The 16337-nt window shown below is 59.5% G+C and overlaps 1 protein-coding gene across 4 annotated transcripts in view; it reads left to right on the top strand.

Annotated features, from left to right (window-relative positions):
- PFKFB3 (6-phosphofructo-2-kinase/fructose-2,6-biphosphatase 3) overlaps positions 1 to 16337 on the top strand; it is a 73856-nt gene that overhangs the window by 48306 nt on the left and 9213 nt on the right. For 3 of the 4 annotated variants that reach the window (XM_044228435.1, XM_044228436.1, XM_044228434.1), the window contains exons 1-13: positions 516 to 940; positions 7224 to 7349; positions 8274 to 8370; positions 8724 to 8790; positions 9114 to 9188; positions 9535 to 9591; positions 11595 to 11719; positions 12376 to 12583; positions 12830 to 12976; positions 13169 to 13273; positions 14590 to 14719; positions 15382 to 15444; positions 15570 to 15634. In XM_044228435.1, coding sequence (XP_044084370.1) covers positions 865 to 940; positions 7224 to 7349; positions 8274 to 8370; positions 8724 to 8790; positions 9114 to 9188; positions 9535 to 9591; positions 11595 to 11719; positions 12376 to 12583; positions 12830 to 12976; positions 13169 to 13273; positions 14590 to 14719; positions 15382 to 15444; positions 15570 to 15634 — 1341 coding nt within the window. In that variant the 5' untranslated portion in view covers positions 516 to 864. Of the gene's footprint in view, positions 1 to 515; positions 941 to 7223; positions 7350 to 8273; positions 8371 to 8723; positions 8791 to 9113; positions 9189 to 9534; positions 9592 to 11594; positions 11720 to 12375; positions 12584 to 12829; positions 12977 to 13168; positions 13274 to 14589; positions 14720 to 15381; positions 15445 to 15569; positions 15635 to 16337 lie in introns of those variants that run through there. The other variant, XM_044228437.1, reaches the window with a different exon arrangement.

The raw sequence follows: 16337 nt of genomic DNA, 5'->3' as shown, positions 1-16337 counted from the left end.
GTCCAACCTGTAGCTCTAAGCCCGGGTCTTCAACTTGACGGTGCCTAACGCGGATCGCGTGTTAAGAATGTGGAGTTTTGGGGGGTCTCACTCCCAGAAAGGCCGAGTCAGCAGGATGCATTTTAACCAGCATCCAAGGTGATTTGGCTACGGGGGTCCACGCACCACACTGGACGGCTCCGCTTCTTGTTTCCCAGCGCCGCTGAGGTCATTATTCTGGGAAGCTGGGCCAGTCATCTTCAGGGGACGGAGGACAAAGCTCAGCCAGTGGGACTTTTTAGCCAGAGCTGAGTTGAGGGTGTCCTCACCCGGATGGCGGCAGCAGGGCGCGCTGCTGCGGCTGAGCTGCAGGGGGCGGCAGCAGGCCGGCTCTGGCCGGCCCACCCCGACATGGAAGAGGGCTGGATCCCGAAGAATGCGTCCCCGCCCCGAGGCTGACGCGCAGCTGCCGGTTGCGACTCTTAAAAGCCCGGGCGCGGCGCGCTGCCGCCTAGCAGAGCTGGAGAGGCGGCGAGCCGGCGGGGAGGGCTTCGCTCGAGCCGGCACCCGGGGACCGCGGCTGTCACGGCGCTCCGAGCATCCCGGTGGCTTCCCGAGTAGACGCGCCCAGCCGTGCGGCAGCTGCGGGCACAACCCTAACCTTACCCTGCCTTGTCGCCGCGCCCGTGGAGCCCCACGCCCCGGGCGGGCGTTCGTGATTTAGCACAAAGCACGTTTCCAAAAAGCGCACGGGAGAGCTTCCGCGCCGCGCTCCCGCGCACGCATCCCCCCTTCCCCTTTGTTTCGGGGGTCGACAGGCTGCTCTCCTCCCCAAGTCTGAACTGTTCGCGGGGGGCGGAGGGCCGCCGAGTCTAGGCTGTGAAGATGCCCTTGGAGCTGACTCAGAGCCGAGTGCAGAAGATCTGGATCCCGGTCGACCACCGCCCCTCGCTGCCCAGATGTGAGTGCAGATTCGCGCGGGGGGCCGGGCTGCAGGGGAGCGGCGCGCCGCGTGGAGAGCCCGGCCATTGTGTGGCGGGCGCTGGCGGGGCGCTGTAGTGCCGACTGCGCTCCTCCGGCGCGCTCGTGCCGGGCCGGGCGCCGCCCTCCTCCGCTGTCCCCGCGGGCCGGGGCCGGGCGCTTCCCGCTCCTCCCCGCGGGCGGGCGGGTCCCGTCGCTGCGGCCGCGGGGCGGGGACGGCGCGGGCTGGGGCGCGGGCGCTGCGCCTCCCCCGGCTGGCGTCGGGGGCGCTGTGGCCGGGCCCGCCGCTCGGCCGTGCACCGCTCGGCCTGCGCCGGGAGCGCGGGGGCCCTCGGAAACTCCGAGCCTCCGCTCTGGAGCGCGGGGGGCCGGCGCACAGAACCAGGCGGGGAGCGTTTGCTGCGGGGACGCTTGGCCAGGGACGCCCCCCCCCCCCCGCGGAGCGGTCCCCCAGCCTGGCCGACTCTTGCCGAAGGACGCGGGGGGTCTTTACCCCCACCCTTTCCCTGCTTTCGCTACCTCCGCTGCACTCCGCCTTCCTCCCTCCGTCCCTCCTCGTCACCTCTCTCTCTCGCTTTCCATCGGTCTGTCCCTTCTCCGTATTTCCATCTCCTGTTTCTCTCTTCTGCGTATCTTTATTCCCCGCTTCTCTTTCTATTTCTGTCTGCTCCCTCTCTGTCTCCTCGCTTTCTCCTTTTTCTTCAGTGTATTTTCTTTCTCCTTTCCCTCCGTCCCTCTCCCGGCTTCCCCGTCCAGTTCCTGCTCTGGGGGCGAGAAGAGGGCTGCTGGGAACCAAGCCTGTGCTCCTGGGTTTGGGAGGATTCCTGGATCAGAGACCGCACATTCGGCAGCATTTTGCACGCGCGCGAGCGCACACGCACACAATCCACCGTGCTGTGCTTGGAATTTGCTGGCGGTTCCCCTTCCTGCCCTGTCATCGTGGTGCATGCTTTGGAAAGGTTTACCATTTACCGTGGGCTCTGTCCCTAAGCTGCGGAGAGAGAGGCACCTATTAGAAGGGCGGTCCCAGGGATTCCAAGGCAACACCTGCTGTGGAGGGTGCATAGGGTCAGTCTGGTGTTGTGCTTCAGACAGGGTCAGGTTTCCTGAAAGGGAAACATGGGATCTTGTGGGCAGATCCTCAGAGTGCTTCTAGGCAGTGAGGGCTCCTGAGTGCCAGGCCACCTGCTGGCCTCTACTGCTGCCACATTTCCCAGGGGATGGTCACTCAGACCATGGTGACAGCTTGCCACCTCAGGTTTTGCCCAGGTCTGAATCACCAACACCCCCCACCCCGCCCCAGACAGGAGGCGGGGAGAGCTGGCTCTGGGGTGCTTCTAGGTCATCCTGGTGATGGGGACCTGGCATGGTGCTCCTGACACGGGGGGCTGCTTCTCCACCAGCTTATCCCTCTGCCAGACCTGGGCCACAGAAGCCTTAAGAACTGGGTTCTTTGCGAGGTAGCCAAGGGCGGGGGCTTCGCAGGTCTGTTTCTGGCACCCAGCCCTTTCAGATAAACTCTCAACTAGCTTTCTATGCTGGGGCTGACCACAGGATTCCCTGATGGATAGTGGGGAATACAGCGCCCTAAATCGGGAGGGAGAGGTGGCCATGGCGAGACGCAGAAACAACCCCACCCTTTTGAACGTTTGAATAAAACCAGTATTTCTGGAGCCCTTTGTAAACTGTAATTGGCCAGACAAATATAGGTGGGTTCTCTATGTACACATGTGTTTGTAGGTAAGCGTGTACACATGTGAACACATTCAGTCGTCCCCCGAGGTTTGGGGGGATGTGAAGTTCCGAGATTGGCTAGGGTTCTCTCAGTTGTGAGAATTGGGGAGACAAGTGTGCAGCTATACTTGGCTTCCTCCGGAGTCCAGAGACACGTCCATTAGATGCTACCAGTCTGCACGTCTCACACGCAGATGAGAGATTTGCCTAAAATCCCTGTGAGAACCATTAGAGCCTGGTTTGTGCCTGGGGTGGGGAGAGGGGTGTGGGGGCTAAAGCTCGTGGATTAAGTCTCTTGTCCCCGCCCACTCCTGGAATCCCTGTGTGTGGTTCTGGGGTGTAGTCTCAGACCCAGTCTTCCTTATAAAATCTCTGAAGCCTCGGTATTTATTATATGACCTTATTTCATATCGTATCATCGTGGTGTTTTTCTGGGTTGATAAAAATCACATTTGTCTCTCAGCAGAATGGGGAAAAGAGGGTATTTCCTTTTGGAGCATCTTTCCTGCTTCCCTTCCCTCCCCATCACCTTCCTCCCCTTCTTTAATGGTATTTGAAAACTTGGGTGGGTTTTCTTCCAAACCTGTTACCATCTTTCTAAGGGGTGTCCTAATTGAGGGTCTGAGGCAAACTCCTCAGTAGAAAGACGGCATGGTGAACATTACTGTTCGTGTACAGAGAACAGTCAGACAACAGAACGTTCCAGATGGGCTCGTTCGACGATGTTTCTGTGTCTAAAGCACATCCGTTGGGTGTCTTGTTGCTACACCCGTGTGGTGATAAATCCTCTGACCGAGGCTGCAGTTTCCTTCCACTGCAAGCCGTGCCGGGACTGACGGACCAGGAAGCAACGGACAAGGAAGGAAGCGACAGGCGGGCAAGGGCGAGCAGTGCGTTTAGGACCTTGTAGTTCACCGTGTCCTCCTCCCAAGAACCTTTATGAGGCATCCCTCCATTTCATGGGCAAGGAGACTAAGACACGGAGAGCCCTAGGAGCTTGGCCAAGGTCCGAGGCAGGGCTGGGGCCACTCTACAGCTTGCCCCCCAGGTTGTCCGATGATTCACGAAAATGCCCAGTGCCTCCCCGTTGCTGGCAGAGGCTGTGTCAGATTAGGAGGGCCTTTTGGTGGCCGAGGCTTAGTTAGGCACGAGTGACAGCCTGCATGCCAAGTAATGGATGGTTCGGTATCCAGCAGTGGGACAGAAGAGCTTTCTGGGCCTGCCTTCTCTTACCCCAGGGCCAAGCGCATGAAACCCTCCCAGCGAGCCCTTCTGAGGTGGCGGGCTCACAGCAGGTGTTCGCGAACAGTGTTCGCTTTGCTCCTGCAAACCTTCCTGTAGACACAGGGTGGGGGGGACTCCCAGTGGGACTGCCTGGAAATTGGCCCCGTCCGCACCCACAGCTTGCCCGCCGTCCGAAACACCCCTTCCATTCGTTTTCCTGGAGCCTTGCACCGAAGCCCGATTACCTGCTTGCAGAAAAGAGCACCAGTGACTTGGCATCTTTGGCGGTTGGCATTTTGCTGGAGTGCCTTTGGGTGGAAGGAGGTAGGGGAGCAACAGCGAAGTGTCTTACAATGGTTTCTTTTCTGAGCATGGGTTGTGGGTGTTGGTGTGGTGGGTGAGGACAGCTGTTGAGTGCCTGTTGGTGTCCGTGCGTTACACGCTTTCCGAGAGGTGAGTCACTTAATCTGGGGAGCAGGGCCAGAACCAGAGCCCTCAGATGCAGCCTCTGTGCAGGGTCAGGGGGTTTCTCCTGGCCCATGTAGCTGACCATTTTTAGGACTGACCCCGCAGGTCACCCCATAGGCTGGTGCTCGCTCACTGCCCTCGGCAGCTGGCCCCCTGGTTGTCATTTGCTTTGCTGTATCTACTGGCCAGTGTGTGTGACTGGCCGTGGACGGTCAGCCCTCAGCGCCGGTGCTCCTCAGGGACGCAGACTCTGGCTGCCCAGTCCAGACTCCCTCCCCCCCCCCACCCCGGCCACGTCCAGCCCCAGCGCCAGTGCTCCTCCCTCCAAAGTGACTCTGCATTTATGTGCTCGTACTCCGTCTCTTCCCCACCCCGGACCAGGTGCTCGTCCACACAGGGACTGGGGCCACATAATGCTTGGAGCTCGCGGGGCACCCGGCGTGTGTGTCCGTTGGGTGAATGAGTGAATGCAGTGACAGGAGTAGAGCGTGAGCTCCCAGAACTTGGGGGCTTTCTGCGAGCTCTTGTTCAGGTGTCAGCCTTAACCCTGGAGGAGGCTTTTAGCCCAGGCTCCATCCCCCTCCCCCCCATAAACCACAGTCAGGGGGTTCACAGTGTGTGAACCCAGCCGTCTTTTACCCTTTGATACAGTGAACATATGTGTATCCCCTTAAACATGCTTATGTGGACATCCGAATACATCAGAGTATAAAAACGCTGGGGGGGGGTCGAAAAGAAGTTACAATGTTACACATGGGTATAAGATGAAATGAAACACATAGGAACTTTTGGGGAAACTCCGTGCTAATGCTGTTGGGGGAGAGGAGGAGAGAGCAGAGCGGCAGGGAGTGTGGGCGGAGAGGTAGACGGAGGCATTCTTCTTCCGTGGGTTAATAAAGGTCTGCAGAGAAGAAGAAACCGAGGGCCTGGGGGGAACTGAGGCAGGGGCAGGTGATGATAGCATGAAGGCATTTGAGATCACCTGTGGGTTTAAAAAAAGAGCGGAGAGGGAAGGAGAGTAAGACTCACAGGTTTAGTCAAAAGGTTTCCTTGCTCTGAGACCCTGGAGTGCCAGGAGGGAGGGATGGCTGCGGCCCCTCTCGCAGTTTTGCTGAATCTTGTACGAGAAGCCAAAGGAATAGGGGGAATGGCTTCTGCTTTGCTGAGTAAAAGAGTGATGACTTATTTGGGTTTGAGATTTAACTTGAATCCTTGGCTTAAGATTTTTACTCCGCCGTGTCCATATGGCTTTTTTCCTCCTAAAGGATGGACTGCCAGGGATTTGTGCCTCTGATGACTTGATGGTAGAACTAATCCACTATTTGATAAATCGGTCCGCCTCTGTCTCCACTTACTTGGCATGAGTCCATCACGAGTATCCCGTGCACGTGCACAGCTGGGGTGGGGGGTGGAGAGAGGAAGGGAGGGAGAGAGTGTGTCCGCCGGTCCCCGCCTGTCCGGATACTCTTGGGAGCAGTGGCATGGTGGAGACATCGGATAAGTGGGCTTGGGCGAAGGATTAGTCGATGGAATGTTGTTTTCTCGTGAGTCACCTGCAGCTGTCACCGCGCAAACAGCAGGGTCTGTCTTGTGTCCCTCCTGGTTTTCGGGAAGGCCATCACCTTTCTCTTCCTGCTCCTTGGACTCCAGAAAGCCCACTGGCGCTCCCTTGCTTCATTTGTGTGCTCATCCTGGCCTGTTTTCTACGCGCTTGTTTGTCGCCAGCCCCTGGGAGCTGGGGAATCCCAGTCAAGGGTTTTTGTGGCTCCTGAACGTCTCCTGGCTTCTGATGGCCTTTCTTCCTCGTCACTCTGCATGGAGAAGGTCGCCGATGGTCCAGCCCATGAAAGCAGCAGCCTCCTCCGTGCTTTGTTTCCTTCCTCCTTGCCCACAACCCACGGGTCCAGGGAGCAGCTCCTAGAATGACACGGTGCCTGTTGGCACTTGTGATCTCAGTGTGGTCACAGGCTGAGCATGGGACCGTGCTGGGGCGTCCAGATTGGGGGGGGGGGTGCCCTCCTTCAAGCCTGTGCCTGTCGGTGGCCTGGTGGCTCTCCTTCCTTCGCCATCTGGCACTTGCCTGCTTAGAAAGAGACAAGGCCCCTGTCTCAACCTGACTTCTGCCTAGATTTGTGGTTTCGTCTCAGGAGCTTTGCCTGCGTCCATGTAGCCAGTGTCCGGGAAGCAGTGGCACGTAGCTGACCGAAAGAGCTAGCCTCACTGTGGCAGCCGGCAAGCCCGGGCAGGGTTGCTGGGCCGGGTGGGGGTGTGCAGGTGGCCAGTCTCTTGCTCCCAGCAGGTGGTCGCTGGCACTCTGTCATCAGGATGCTGGAGGCCCCTTAGAGTCTGAAGGGAAGACACCCCCAAGGAAATACTGCACCTTAATGTCCAGAACAGGGTTCTTTGGGTTCCTTTCTTAAAACCCAGGGGAAATCTCTCTCCCTGGTGTTTTATCTCATATTGAAATGCCTCCACCAACATTGGTGGGGGGGGGTCCCTTCCTTATGCTCCCCCACAAAGTGCTTTCTGCTGTGGGGTTCATAACGGGGTTCCTGGCTGGGTTTAGGGCCCTCAGGGATCGGGCTGGTATCTGGGGTTGGGATAGCCCTTGCCACCCATGACCTGAAAGTAAGATGGAGACATGTAACTTGGGGGGGGGAGGGTCCTGTAGTCAACAGGGGACGGTCTCAGCCCTGCTAGACTGTCAAACACCCGGGGCTTTGAGGCGGGAATGAAATCACAATTTCTGCAGAATTTGCCAGTTCGCTGTGGGGCGCAGGATTCTGTTCATCTGCGTGCGCCGCTCCGCAGCTCACCCCCTTCTGTGCTTTCCACAGCCTGTGGGCCGAAGCTGACCAACTCCCCCACCGTGATCGTCATGGTGGGCCTCCCAGCCCGCGGGAAGACCTACATCTCCAAGAAGCTGACTCGCTACCTCAACTGGATCGGCGTGCCCACGAAAGGTGAGGCCACGGGCCCGGGCCGTGGTCACGTTGATTTCTGCCGTCTTGCTCACCAATCCCTGACACCGGGAAAAAGTGGCTGCTGGGACCTTGCAGGGCCGCTGTGGGGCTGGCCTGTCCCCGGTGGTTGTGAGAGTCCCTTTCTGGCTGTGTCACTTGCCACGCTGTCTCCGTTCCCTGACTTTGTGTTGGGATGTCCCCCCCTCCCCTGCTCTCTCGTCCCCCCCTGCCCTGCCAGCTGCGCAGCTCGGCTCTCCCCTCCTTCAGGAAGCCTTCTCTGGCCACAGAGTTTGTGGGGACCCGTGCCTCTCAAGTTCCAATAGCACTTCGTTGTGACAGTCTTCCGTGACTGTCATGGGCTCTATGCCTTGTGCTCTAGGCTGTTGGTTACCTTTTCTTGACTGGTCTTTCCAACAACATGGCAAGGGGCATGGGGTCGGCCGAACTCATTCGGGCATCTGCTGTCCCCCACGGTGCCCAGTGCCATGTGTCCTCAGTGAGTGCCCGCCGGTGCTCTGTGCTTCTGCCGGGCATGGGTGCTGGGTCAGCAGGAGACTAGCCGACCAAGACCCTGCAGGCAGCGTGAGACCCCATGCTCTGCTGGGGACCGGGCGCAGAAATCCTTGCCCTGTCGCCCCTTTGCACGGTCTCGTGAAGCTGGACCGCCCCAGGGCGGTGGGAGACCAGCTCTGGGAAGGCGGGCCACGCTGAGCAGCCCTGGGCCTGGGGAGGCTGGGCTGCCTCCCCAACTCTCGGCCCTGCCAGTTGGGGTCTGCTGTCTGGTGTCCCTGTCCTAGTGCCGTCATGCTCAGGTTGGCGTTGGTGTGTCGGCGCGGGTCCCTGTTTTCGAGAGAGCTCCCGATGGTGTGTGTGGCTCCCTCGTCCCCGGGGCTCAGCGGAGGGTCCTTGTGTCCGCCTCTGCAGTGTTCAACGTTGGCGAGTACCGCCGGGAGGCCGTGAAGCAGTACAGCTCCTACAGCTTCTTCCGTCCCGACAACGAGGAAGCCATGAAAGTGCGCAAGTAAGGCCCGGCGGCCGCGGGGGCCGGGACGTGGGTCTGCGCTGCTCCCCGAGGGCAGGCTCAGCGAGAGAGAGGGGACGCGGGCGGGGGAGGAGGTCCGGGAGCCAGTTGGGATGGGCCTCGGCCTCTGTGGGCCTCCGGCTTGCTCTGCTCCCGGGGGTCCGGTTCAGCAGGCGGCGGACAGAGATCAGTGGCGTGTGGCCCAGAGAGCGGGGCTGTGGGGCCGGGGCTGGCAGCTCAGCGACAGAGTGGCCGGTCGCTCCGTTCCTTACGATGATGGGGGGCCGCTTGGGCCTGCCCCGCGGGCCGGGCTGGTCTGAGGCAGGCGCTCTCTCTCTCCCTCTGTGCTGCAGGCAGTGCGCGCTCGCTGCCTTGAGGGACGTCAAAAGTTACCTGACCAAGGAGGGGGGCCAGATTGCGGTGAGTCCGGGGAATGGCCAGCTCTGTCTCGTGCGCCGTAGCCGGATGGGGCCCTGGAGGGAGGGAGGTGTAGACACGGGCCAGAGCAGTGCCCAGAGCCACTGCAGGGACCCCTCCAACAGGGCCAGGGGCCCTCAGCACGAGAGTTTGAGAAGCGGGTGGCTGGAGTTGCACAGGGACCCAGGAAGGTAGTGAACTGGGTGCAGACTCCTCCCCTCCCCTGTGCGTTGCTGGTGTTGCTGGTGTTCGTTTGCTTGTGGTTTGTTAAATACTATTTGCCTGACACCTGGGCTTTCTTCACTGCCCTTGTTCCTCCCCATCAGGTTTTCGATGCCACCAATACTACCAGAGAGAGGAGACACATGATCCTTCATTTTGCCAAAGAAAATGATTTCAAGGTGAGCCAGACTCCTTGTCTTGCTCCGGGGTACGTAGGAGCAGGGAGAACACGCACCTCGGGGACGGGCTGATTCCTGTGTTCGGGGCCCCTGGTTCTTTACCTCCCACTGCCCTTGCTCTGCTGCCTGCAGGTTCGGTCTCACTGGCGGGGCTCTGAGGGGTTCCTCTGGGAAACGGGGAGGGTGTCGGACTCGGGGTTGAGCAAGTGGTTCCTTTTATGTGTCTGGGTGTTGATAAGTGGGGTCCTTCCTCCTCGGATGTGGTGACATCCGAGTGACACCAAAGTCTGCCCTTCGTGTTACTCACATTTGTTGTTTCCTAACTTCTCGCTTTGCTTCCTTCCAGGTGTTTTTCATCGAGTCTGTGTGCGACGACCCTATGGTTGTAGCCTCCAACATCATGGTAAGAGCACGGAGGACCCCAGTCTAGGGCAGCAGTGAGAGGAAGGTGGGGACCAGGGCCCAGAGCAGTAACCAGATGCTGAGAGCAGAGGGCTCTCGCAGCTCGTTGGTTTCGTGTGGGAGGTGGGGTCCTGGGAGGCAGGAAGTGGTATTTAACTTAGAAGCCTGTTCTCTGATCTGGATTGGTTTTATCTGGGCTCCCTGCAGACTGTTGCCAGAAAGCAGTCTTTGTGGGACGTAAGAGATGGAGCAGGGGACTGGGCACAGTTTCTGTGGGTGGCAGTAGCTTGGCAGCCTGGGGGGGTGCAGGGCTGCTTAGGACCAAGGGCAGCTTACCCCTCCAGATGGGGAAGGAGGCAGTGGGCTGGACTCTGCAGCTGTTACGGTCCTTAGTAAGAATGACCAAGTAAAACTCCGTAGGACGCGGCCCACTTCAAAGGCAGAGCCACCAGCTGTGGGAAGAGTGGAGGCAGTAAGTCTTCCCGCTTCTGTATCTGTGACATTCCCTTCTCTCCCGGTGCCGAGGGGGAGGTTTGCCCAGATCAGCTGAGGGTAATTGGCAGCTTAATTTGATCAATTCTTAAATTCTGCCGCTTGAGAGCAATACATCCTAAATGGAAACAGTTAGCACGAGGACTTGACCACAGGTCACCTTCCCAAGGAGACAGTTTTCTCTCCAGCTTAAATACAGGAGAATCTGGCGTGTTTCTAATGAAAAGCAGGGCTGATGCTTGTGCAGGGGATGGTCCGGTTGGCTGTATGCAGAGTGGCTGGAGAGTCACTGGCTTCTGGCCCCGGAACTCTTCTCCAAGGCGGTGGGAATACTTAGGAGCGTTTCTAGGAAATGAGTTTATGTTTCAGGAAGGGCTCTTCAGACTGGGGACAGTCTGTCGGGATTAGTTCAGCGTGTCCAAAGGAGGAGGTGCAAAATTACGGGGACGTAGGACAGACGCTGCTGTGATCTGAACAGAGGGTGTTGCTGCGTTTCTTGGGTTTGGTTCTGCTATTCTGCTTGGTAGCGAGGCCGCGGGCAGGTACACAAGTAGGTTTTCCGCAGCGAGTGTCCCCACGTGCTCCGCGGTGAGCTCGCTGCGTACCTCGTGCCCCACTGAGACACCTGTCATTTGCCCCATTTCAGAAACCCGGGGCTCTGCTTCAGCCCTGGAGCAGGGCTTAGGCCCTTCCAAGGCACTCTCTGCGGTGGCCGTGCTAGGGGGAAAGGGATTGGGGAATTTAGATCGTTTTTCACTGTGGTAAAATATCCAGAAGACCAAACTGGCCGTCTGGCCCGTGTAAGTGTGCCAGCCTGTGGGCATTCGGCATGCTCACATCTCTGTCGCCGCGGTCACCCCACCCTCCCCTCCCCACCAGCCCCTGATGGGCAGAATGTTTCATATTCCCAGACTGAGACTCTGCACCGTGAAGCACTAGTGCCCCATTGAACTTGGGTTTTTGAAGAGTGCCAGCCTCTCTCGTGGCAGTGCTAGACGTTGTAGGGGAAAAGAACACCTGCGTTAACAAATTCTGAGTTTCCCTCCCATCTGTCCCGTTGCTCAGACCTGTCACTTATCGGAGATGGTGGGTCTGAGCGTCATTTTTGCTTCACTTCCTTCCCAGGAGAGCAAGCCTTTGAAAGGACGGGGTGTGTGGTCCAGGTGGAGAAGCCTAACTGGGGACCAGTTACAAGCCTGTGGTGCCCCTGGCTACTGGGTCGATCCCGAAGTGTGCCCCATTCAGATGTGTTCATTAGAACCCTTGTGGATTTCCTGTCTCCATCCTTCTGGGGAGCGATCCTCTGTCTCCCGTGGGTGCTTCCCAGTGTAATCATTGGGCTCTGACTCAACCCCTGGTGTTATTTCTTTTTTTCCTCTTAAATGCCGGGTACGGTCATCATTATTCTGAGCTGCTCTGTACTTTCCCGGTTTGCAAGCCTCAAATCCTGCTTCGTCTAAGCAGAAAACCTTCACAGCATGATTCATCAGCTGCCTCTTTGTGGTGTTACAGGAGGTTAAAATCTCCAGCCCGGATTACAAAGATTGCAACTCAGCGGAAGCTATGGACGACTTCATGAAGCGAATCAGTTGCTATGAAGCCAGCTATCAGCCCCTCGACCCGGACAAATATGATAGGTAACTCCTAAGACGTGACCGTTTCTGAGTCCCCTGCTTGAGTGTTTTCTTGTCATCCCCACAAAGTGCTTGCTCCTGGATACTTTCATCAGCTCTTTTAAAACCTTTTTTAAAAAAAATCCTTGGGTGTCTGGGTGGCTCAGTCGGTTAAGCATTTGCTTAACTCAGCCTGGGGTCGTAGGATCCAGTCCCACAGCGGGTTTCCCGCTTAGAAGGGAGTCTGCTTCCCCCTCTCTCTCTGCCCCCTACCCCCTGCTCATTCTCTCTCTCTCTCTAGTAAATAAATGAAATGTTTTTGAAAATAATACAGAAATTCTCGATTGCGTGTGGGGGTCAGTGTTTCAGGCGCTCACTGTGTCCAGGTGTGGAAGGTGTATGTCGAGCCCAGTCTTGCTCCTGTCCCTTTGCTGTGTCCTTTCTGTTCTGTTCTGTCGCTTGGCTGGCCTCCTCTTCTGGGAGGCAGGGGCCTCGCGACCGCGCGTGCGGGCCGGTTCTGTGTCCGAGACGGCAGATGCCGCGTGGGCCCTCACCGACCTCACAGCCGGGCGTGGGGGGTCTCCGGGGCTGCGTCTCCGCGACGGGCTTCCTGCCCGGGCCGGCGGGGCGGGGCTGCGCCGTCCGGGGACCGCGGGTCAGCGCCGTGCCTTCCCCTGCAGGGACCTGTCCCTGATCAAGGTGATCGACGTGGGCCGGCGGTTCCTGGTGAACAGGGTCCAGGACCACATCCAGAGCCGCATCGTGTACTACCTGATGAACATCCACGTGCAGCCCCGCGCCATCTACCTGTGTCGGCACGGCGAGAGCGAGCACAACCTCCAGGGGAAGATCGGAGGGGACTCGGGCCTGTCCAGCAGGGGCAGGAAGGTAGGGCAGCGGGGGCAGGGCGCGCTGCGGAGGGACCGGCGGGTGTCACGGGGCGGGGCCTCCCGGGTCCTCGGGGAGGGTGAGCCTGCGGGGTGGGTGCGGGGCTGCTCGTCGGGGGCTCCCGGGCTCGTCCCCGCTGTTCTGATGGCAGCAGAGCCGTGTCCCTGTTGTGGAGTGGGACTGGTCCGGGGGGGCGGGGCAGGAGCCTGAGTCCAGCCCGGGTCCCCCTGTCCCGCGCCCTCTCAGTTCGCGAACGCCCTCAGCAAGTTCGTGGAGGAGCAGAACCTGAAGGACCTCAGGGTGTGGACCAGCCAGCTGAAGAGCACCATCCAGACGGCCGAGGCGCTGCGCCTGCCCTACGAGCAGTGGAAGGCGCTCAACGAGATCGACGCTGTGAGCGCCGGGACCCCTCGGCCGTGGGGTGGGGCGGGGGGCGCAGGTGCTGGGGGCACCGGCGGGGGGCACGGGCGGGGGGGCGGGGCGCTCTCCTCCCGCCGGGCGCCTGGAGTCAGGGCCCGGCAGACGCGCACGTACTGCTGTGCGGAGCGGGGGTCGCCTCGCCGTGACCTCTGCGTGTCCCCCCAGGGCGTCTGTGAGGAGATGACCTACGAGGAGATCAAGGACACCTACCCCGAGGAGTATGCCCTGCGGGAACAGGACAAGTACTACTACCGCTACCCCACGGGGGAGGTACGTGCACCTGCTCCCCACTGGCCCAGGGCAGGGCGGGTGCGGGGCCCAGGTGGCCACCCCCCCACCCCCCCCGCGCCTCCGGTGACCGGGCACAGCGGCCGCGAGCTCTGAGAGGTGGGGTGGAGGGGCTCCTGCATCCGGCCCCCACCGTGCCCCCGCCGTGCCCCCTCCGTGCGTGTTCCTGGCGCCGTCCCCGCCGATTGTCATCCTTGCACATAGCTGCGGGAGCAGCGCACTCGTGTTCTCCCGGGAGCAAGGGCCAGAGGTGTTTCTCTGATGAGACTCTCATAGAGCAGGAGACGACAACAGTTGGGCGATCATTCGCTCCGCACAAGGGAACCCCCTTGGGTACAGACGAGAAGGCGGCAGCCGTGTCAGCTCAGGTCACGTGCACTCATTGAATGGATGCCACGTGTGGCCCTGTCCAGCAGCGTGAGCACTGGACGGAGCCTCTAGAATGTGGGGTGCCCTCAGGCTCTGCTCCAGGCCGCTGGGTGACACCTAGTGGGTCCTTGCTGTCTGCAGCCTGTCTCAGTCTTGGTCATGTCTCCGTTCCCGCGTGCTCAGGGTGCTGACCTCCTCTGTGGCCCTGGCCCCATTCCTGGAACCTGATGAGTAAGAGAAAGCGAGTGGGCCACGGAGGGGGTGGCTGAGTGAGAACCTTGGTGGTCTTTTTTCAAAGCTACAGGCCTACCGTTTGTTTTTCAGTTTCTTTTTATTGAGAAGAAGTTCCCATAACATAAACTTTGCCATTTTAAAGTAGATGATTCAGTGGCTTTTGGTATATTCCCAGTACTGTGGAACCATTATCACTAGTTCTAGAACATTCTGTCATTTCAAAAGAACCCGCAGCCTGTGACTCCTTGCCCCCAGACCCCGGCAACCATAGATCTACTCTGCGTCTCCGGGGAGATGTCTGTTCTGCGCAGTTCATAGAAATGGGGTCGTACAACACGAGGTCTTTGGCGTCCCCACACGTTGTAGGCACATGTCAGGAGGTCATTCCCTCCCTCCCCCTGTGGAGGATCGGGAAGCAGCCAGGAGAGAGGATGGTTTACATTCCTCTCAGAGGACTGCTGCTCTACATCCTCCCCTACAGGGGGAACGATCCCCTTTCCTGAGAAGCCAGCGGGTCCCCCGGTGTCCACAAGGGAGGCACCATGGAAATACCACTGGCTGGTGACCGGTGCTCAGTTGATTCCGTGTCCTCTGGTTTCCGACGACAGGAGAGATGTGACTGAAGTGGCCGAGCTCCTACCCTTCCCGCATGTGCCTCTGCTCCAAGTCAACGTCCTTGTCCCTCTGTCTTGCAGTCCTACCAGGACCTGGTCCAGCGCCTGGAGCCGGTGATCATGGAGCTGGAACGCCAGGAGAACGTGCTGGTCATCTGCCATCAGGCCGTCCTGCGTTGCCTCTTGGCCTACTTCCTGGACAAGAGTGCAGGTGCCGCCGTCCTTCCAGGCCTCCTCTGGGTGGGGGCTGGGATTAGGAGCCTGTCGGGCTCCCCAGAAGGGAAGAGGGAAACTGGCCTTGGAGTGTGGGGTGCTGCAGACCCAGACCTTCCCCACCCAGACCACACGGTCATCTGCTGTGCTGCTGAGTGTGAGGGGAGACGTCCCGGCGCAGGGCTTCCTGGCCAGCCCTCGGGAGAGCCTTCAGAGCCCCGTTCGGTGCACAGTCTGATGGGCCCAAGCGCTTTGTGAAACAGCGTCCCAGGACAGCTGCTCACATCCCGGAGGCTTTGGGCTGGGGGCTGGGTCCACTTCTAAAGAACAAAGTGCCCAGAAAACTCAGAGACTGAAAATTGAAGCCTGTGTCTACCCAAGCTTCACCCAAATCCCCATGCACTTAAACTGGGGAATGACTTTTTTTTTTACTCTCTAATGCATTGTGAGAGGGTGAGCTTGGGGTTGGTTTTGATCACGTTCTTTGGGCAGGTGCCTGCCTGGAGCAGGAGGGGGCCTTGTGTGGGGTGGAGATGCTTGTGCTTCGCTGGGACCCCAAGGGTGCTGATGCCATCCGTGGCAGACGCTGTCCCTGGGGACCGGCGAGTGTCTGTCCTCAAGGCTCATCCCTCATCGTGGGGCCTTTTCTCTTCTTTTCAGAAGAGATGCCTTATCTGAAGTGCCCCCTTCACACCGTCCTCAAGCTGACGCCTGTCGCTTACGGTGAGTGTAGTGACGTGGCCCGTGCCTCACCCTGCTCCCCTGGGATGGTGGCTCTTGGTGGCTCCAGGGCTGGAAGGGGCTTGGCCTCTTGCCCTGGAAGCCAACCCCTGTGCCCACCCCCGCAGGCTGCCGTGTGGAGTCCATCTACCTGAACGTGGAGTCGGTGAGCACGCACCGGGAGAGGTCAGAGGTGAGCGCACCCCACCGGCCCACGGTCCTCCTCCGTGCTGGGGGAGTCTCTGTGAGAGGGCTAGCGGCTGCGAGCCCTGGGGAGGCCCCCACGTGGTGTGGCCTGTAACCACGCACCCGGGTCCCCTTCAGCCCTGGGTTCTCGCTGGAGTGGTTTGTTTGGAATCCGCTGGTCTTGGGGACGTCCTCCCCTGCCTTCCCTTTTCGGCCGTGTGTGTCCCGCCCTGTCCTTACACGTGGCTTCTGGGTTTCTTCTTTTCCTTTCTTTTCACGCTTTCCACCCCCACTTTCGACGTGACCCAGGAAGTGGGTATTAAGGCGGAAGACACGGTCCGCTCTTGTGAGCGTAACTGTAGCCCAGCCGGCGTCTTTTCCTTCGGGGTGGCTGAGGCGCCGCGTCCTCCAGTGACTGGTGCGAACGGGGTTAGCAGATCGCTCAGTCACCTGCGTACCTGTGTGCTTAGCTGCAGAGTGAGCAAGAAGACGGAAGTCGTGGCAAGGGGGTGGGGTTGGACAGGCGCTGTGGTGTGGGAAATAGGGACTCAAAGGACAGTGGGGAGAAGGTTTCATCAGGAGACCCCAGGCCTGGTGGCATCTGATTTCTCAGGGAGGCAGCCAGGTTAGGGTCCCCCACGGGCAGAACAGACGGCCGCCCGGGCGCGGTTGGGAAGGAACATTGGATTTGCTTTCCACCGACTGTCACA

This window comes from Neovison vison, chromosome 12 (assembly GCF_020171115.1).
Source record: "Neovison vison isolate M4711 chromosome 12, ASM_NN_V1, whole genome shotgun sequence".
Taxonomy (NCBI): Eukaryota; Metazoa; Chordata; class Mammalia; order Carnivora; family Mustelidae; genus Neogale; species Neogale vison.
The sequence above is the reverse complement of the archived record's forward strand: the minus strand, read 5'-3'. Positions and strand labels throughout refer to the sequence as shown.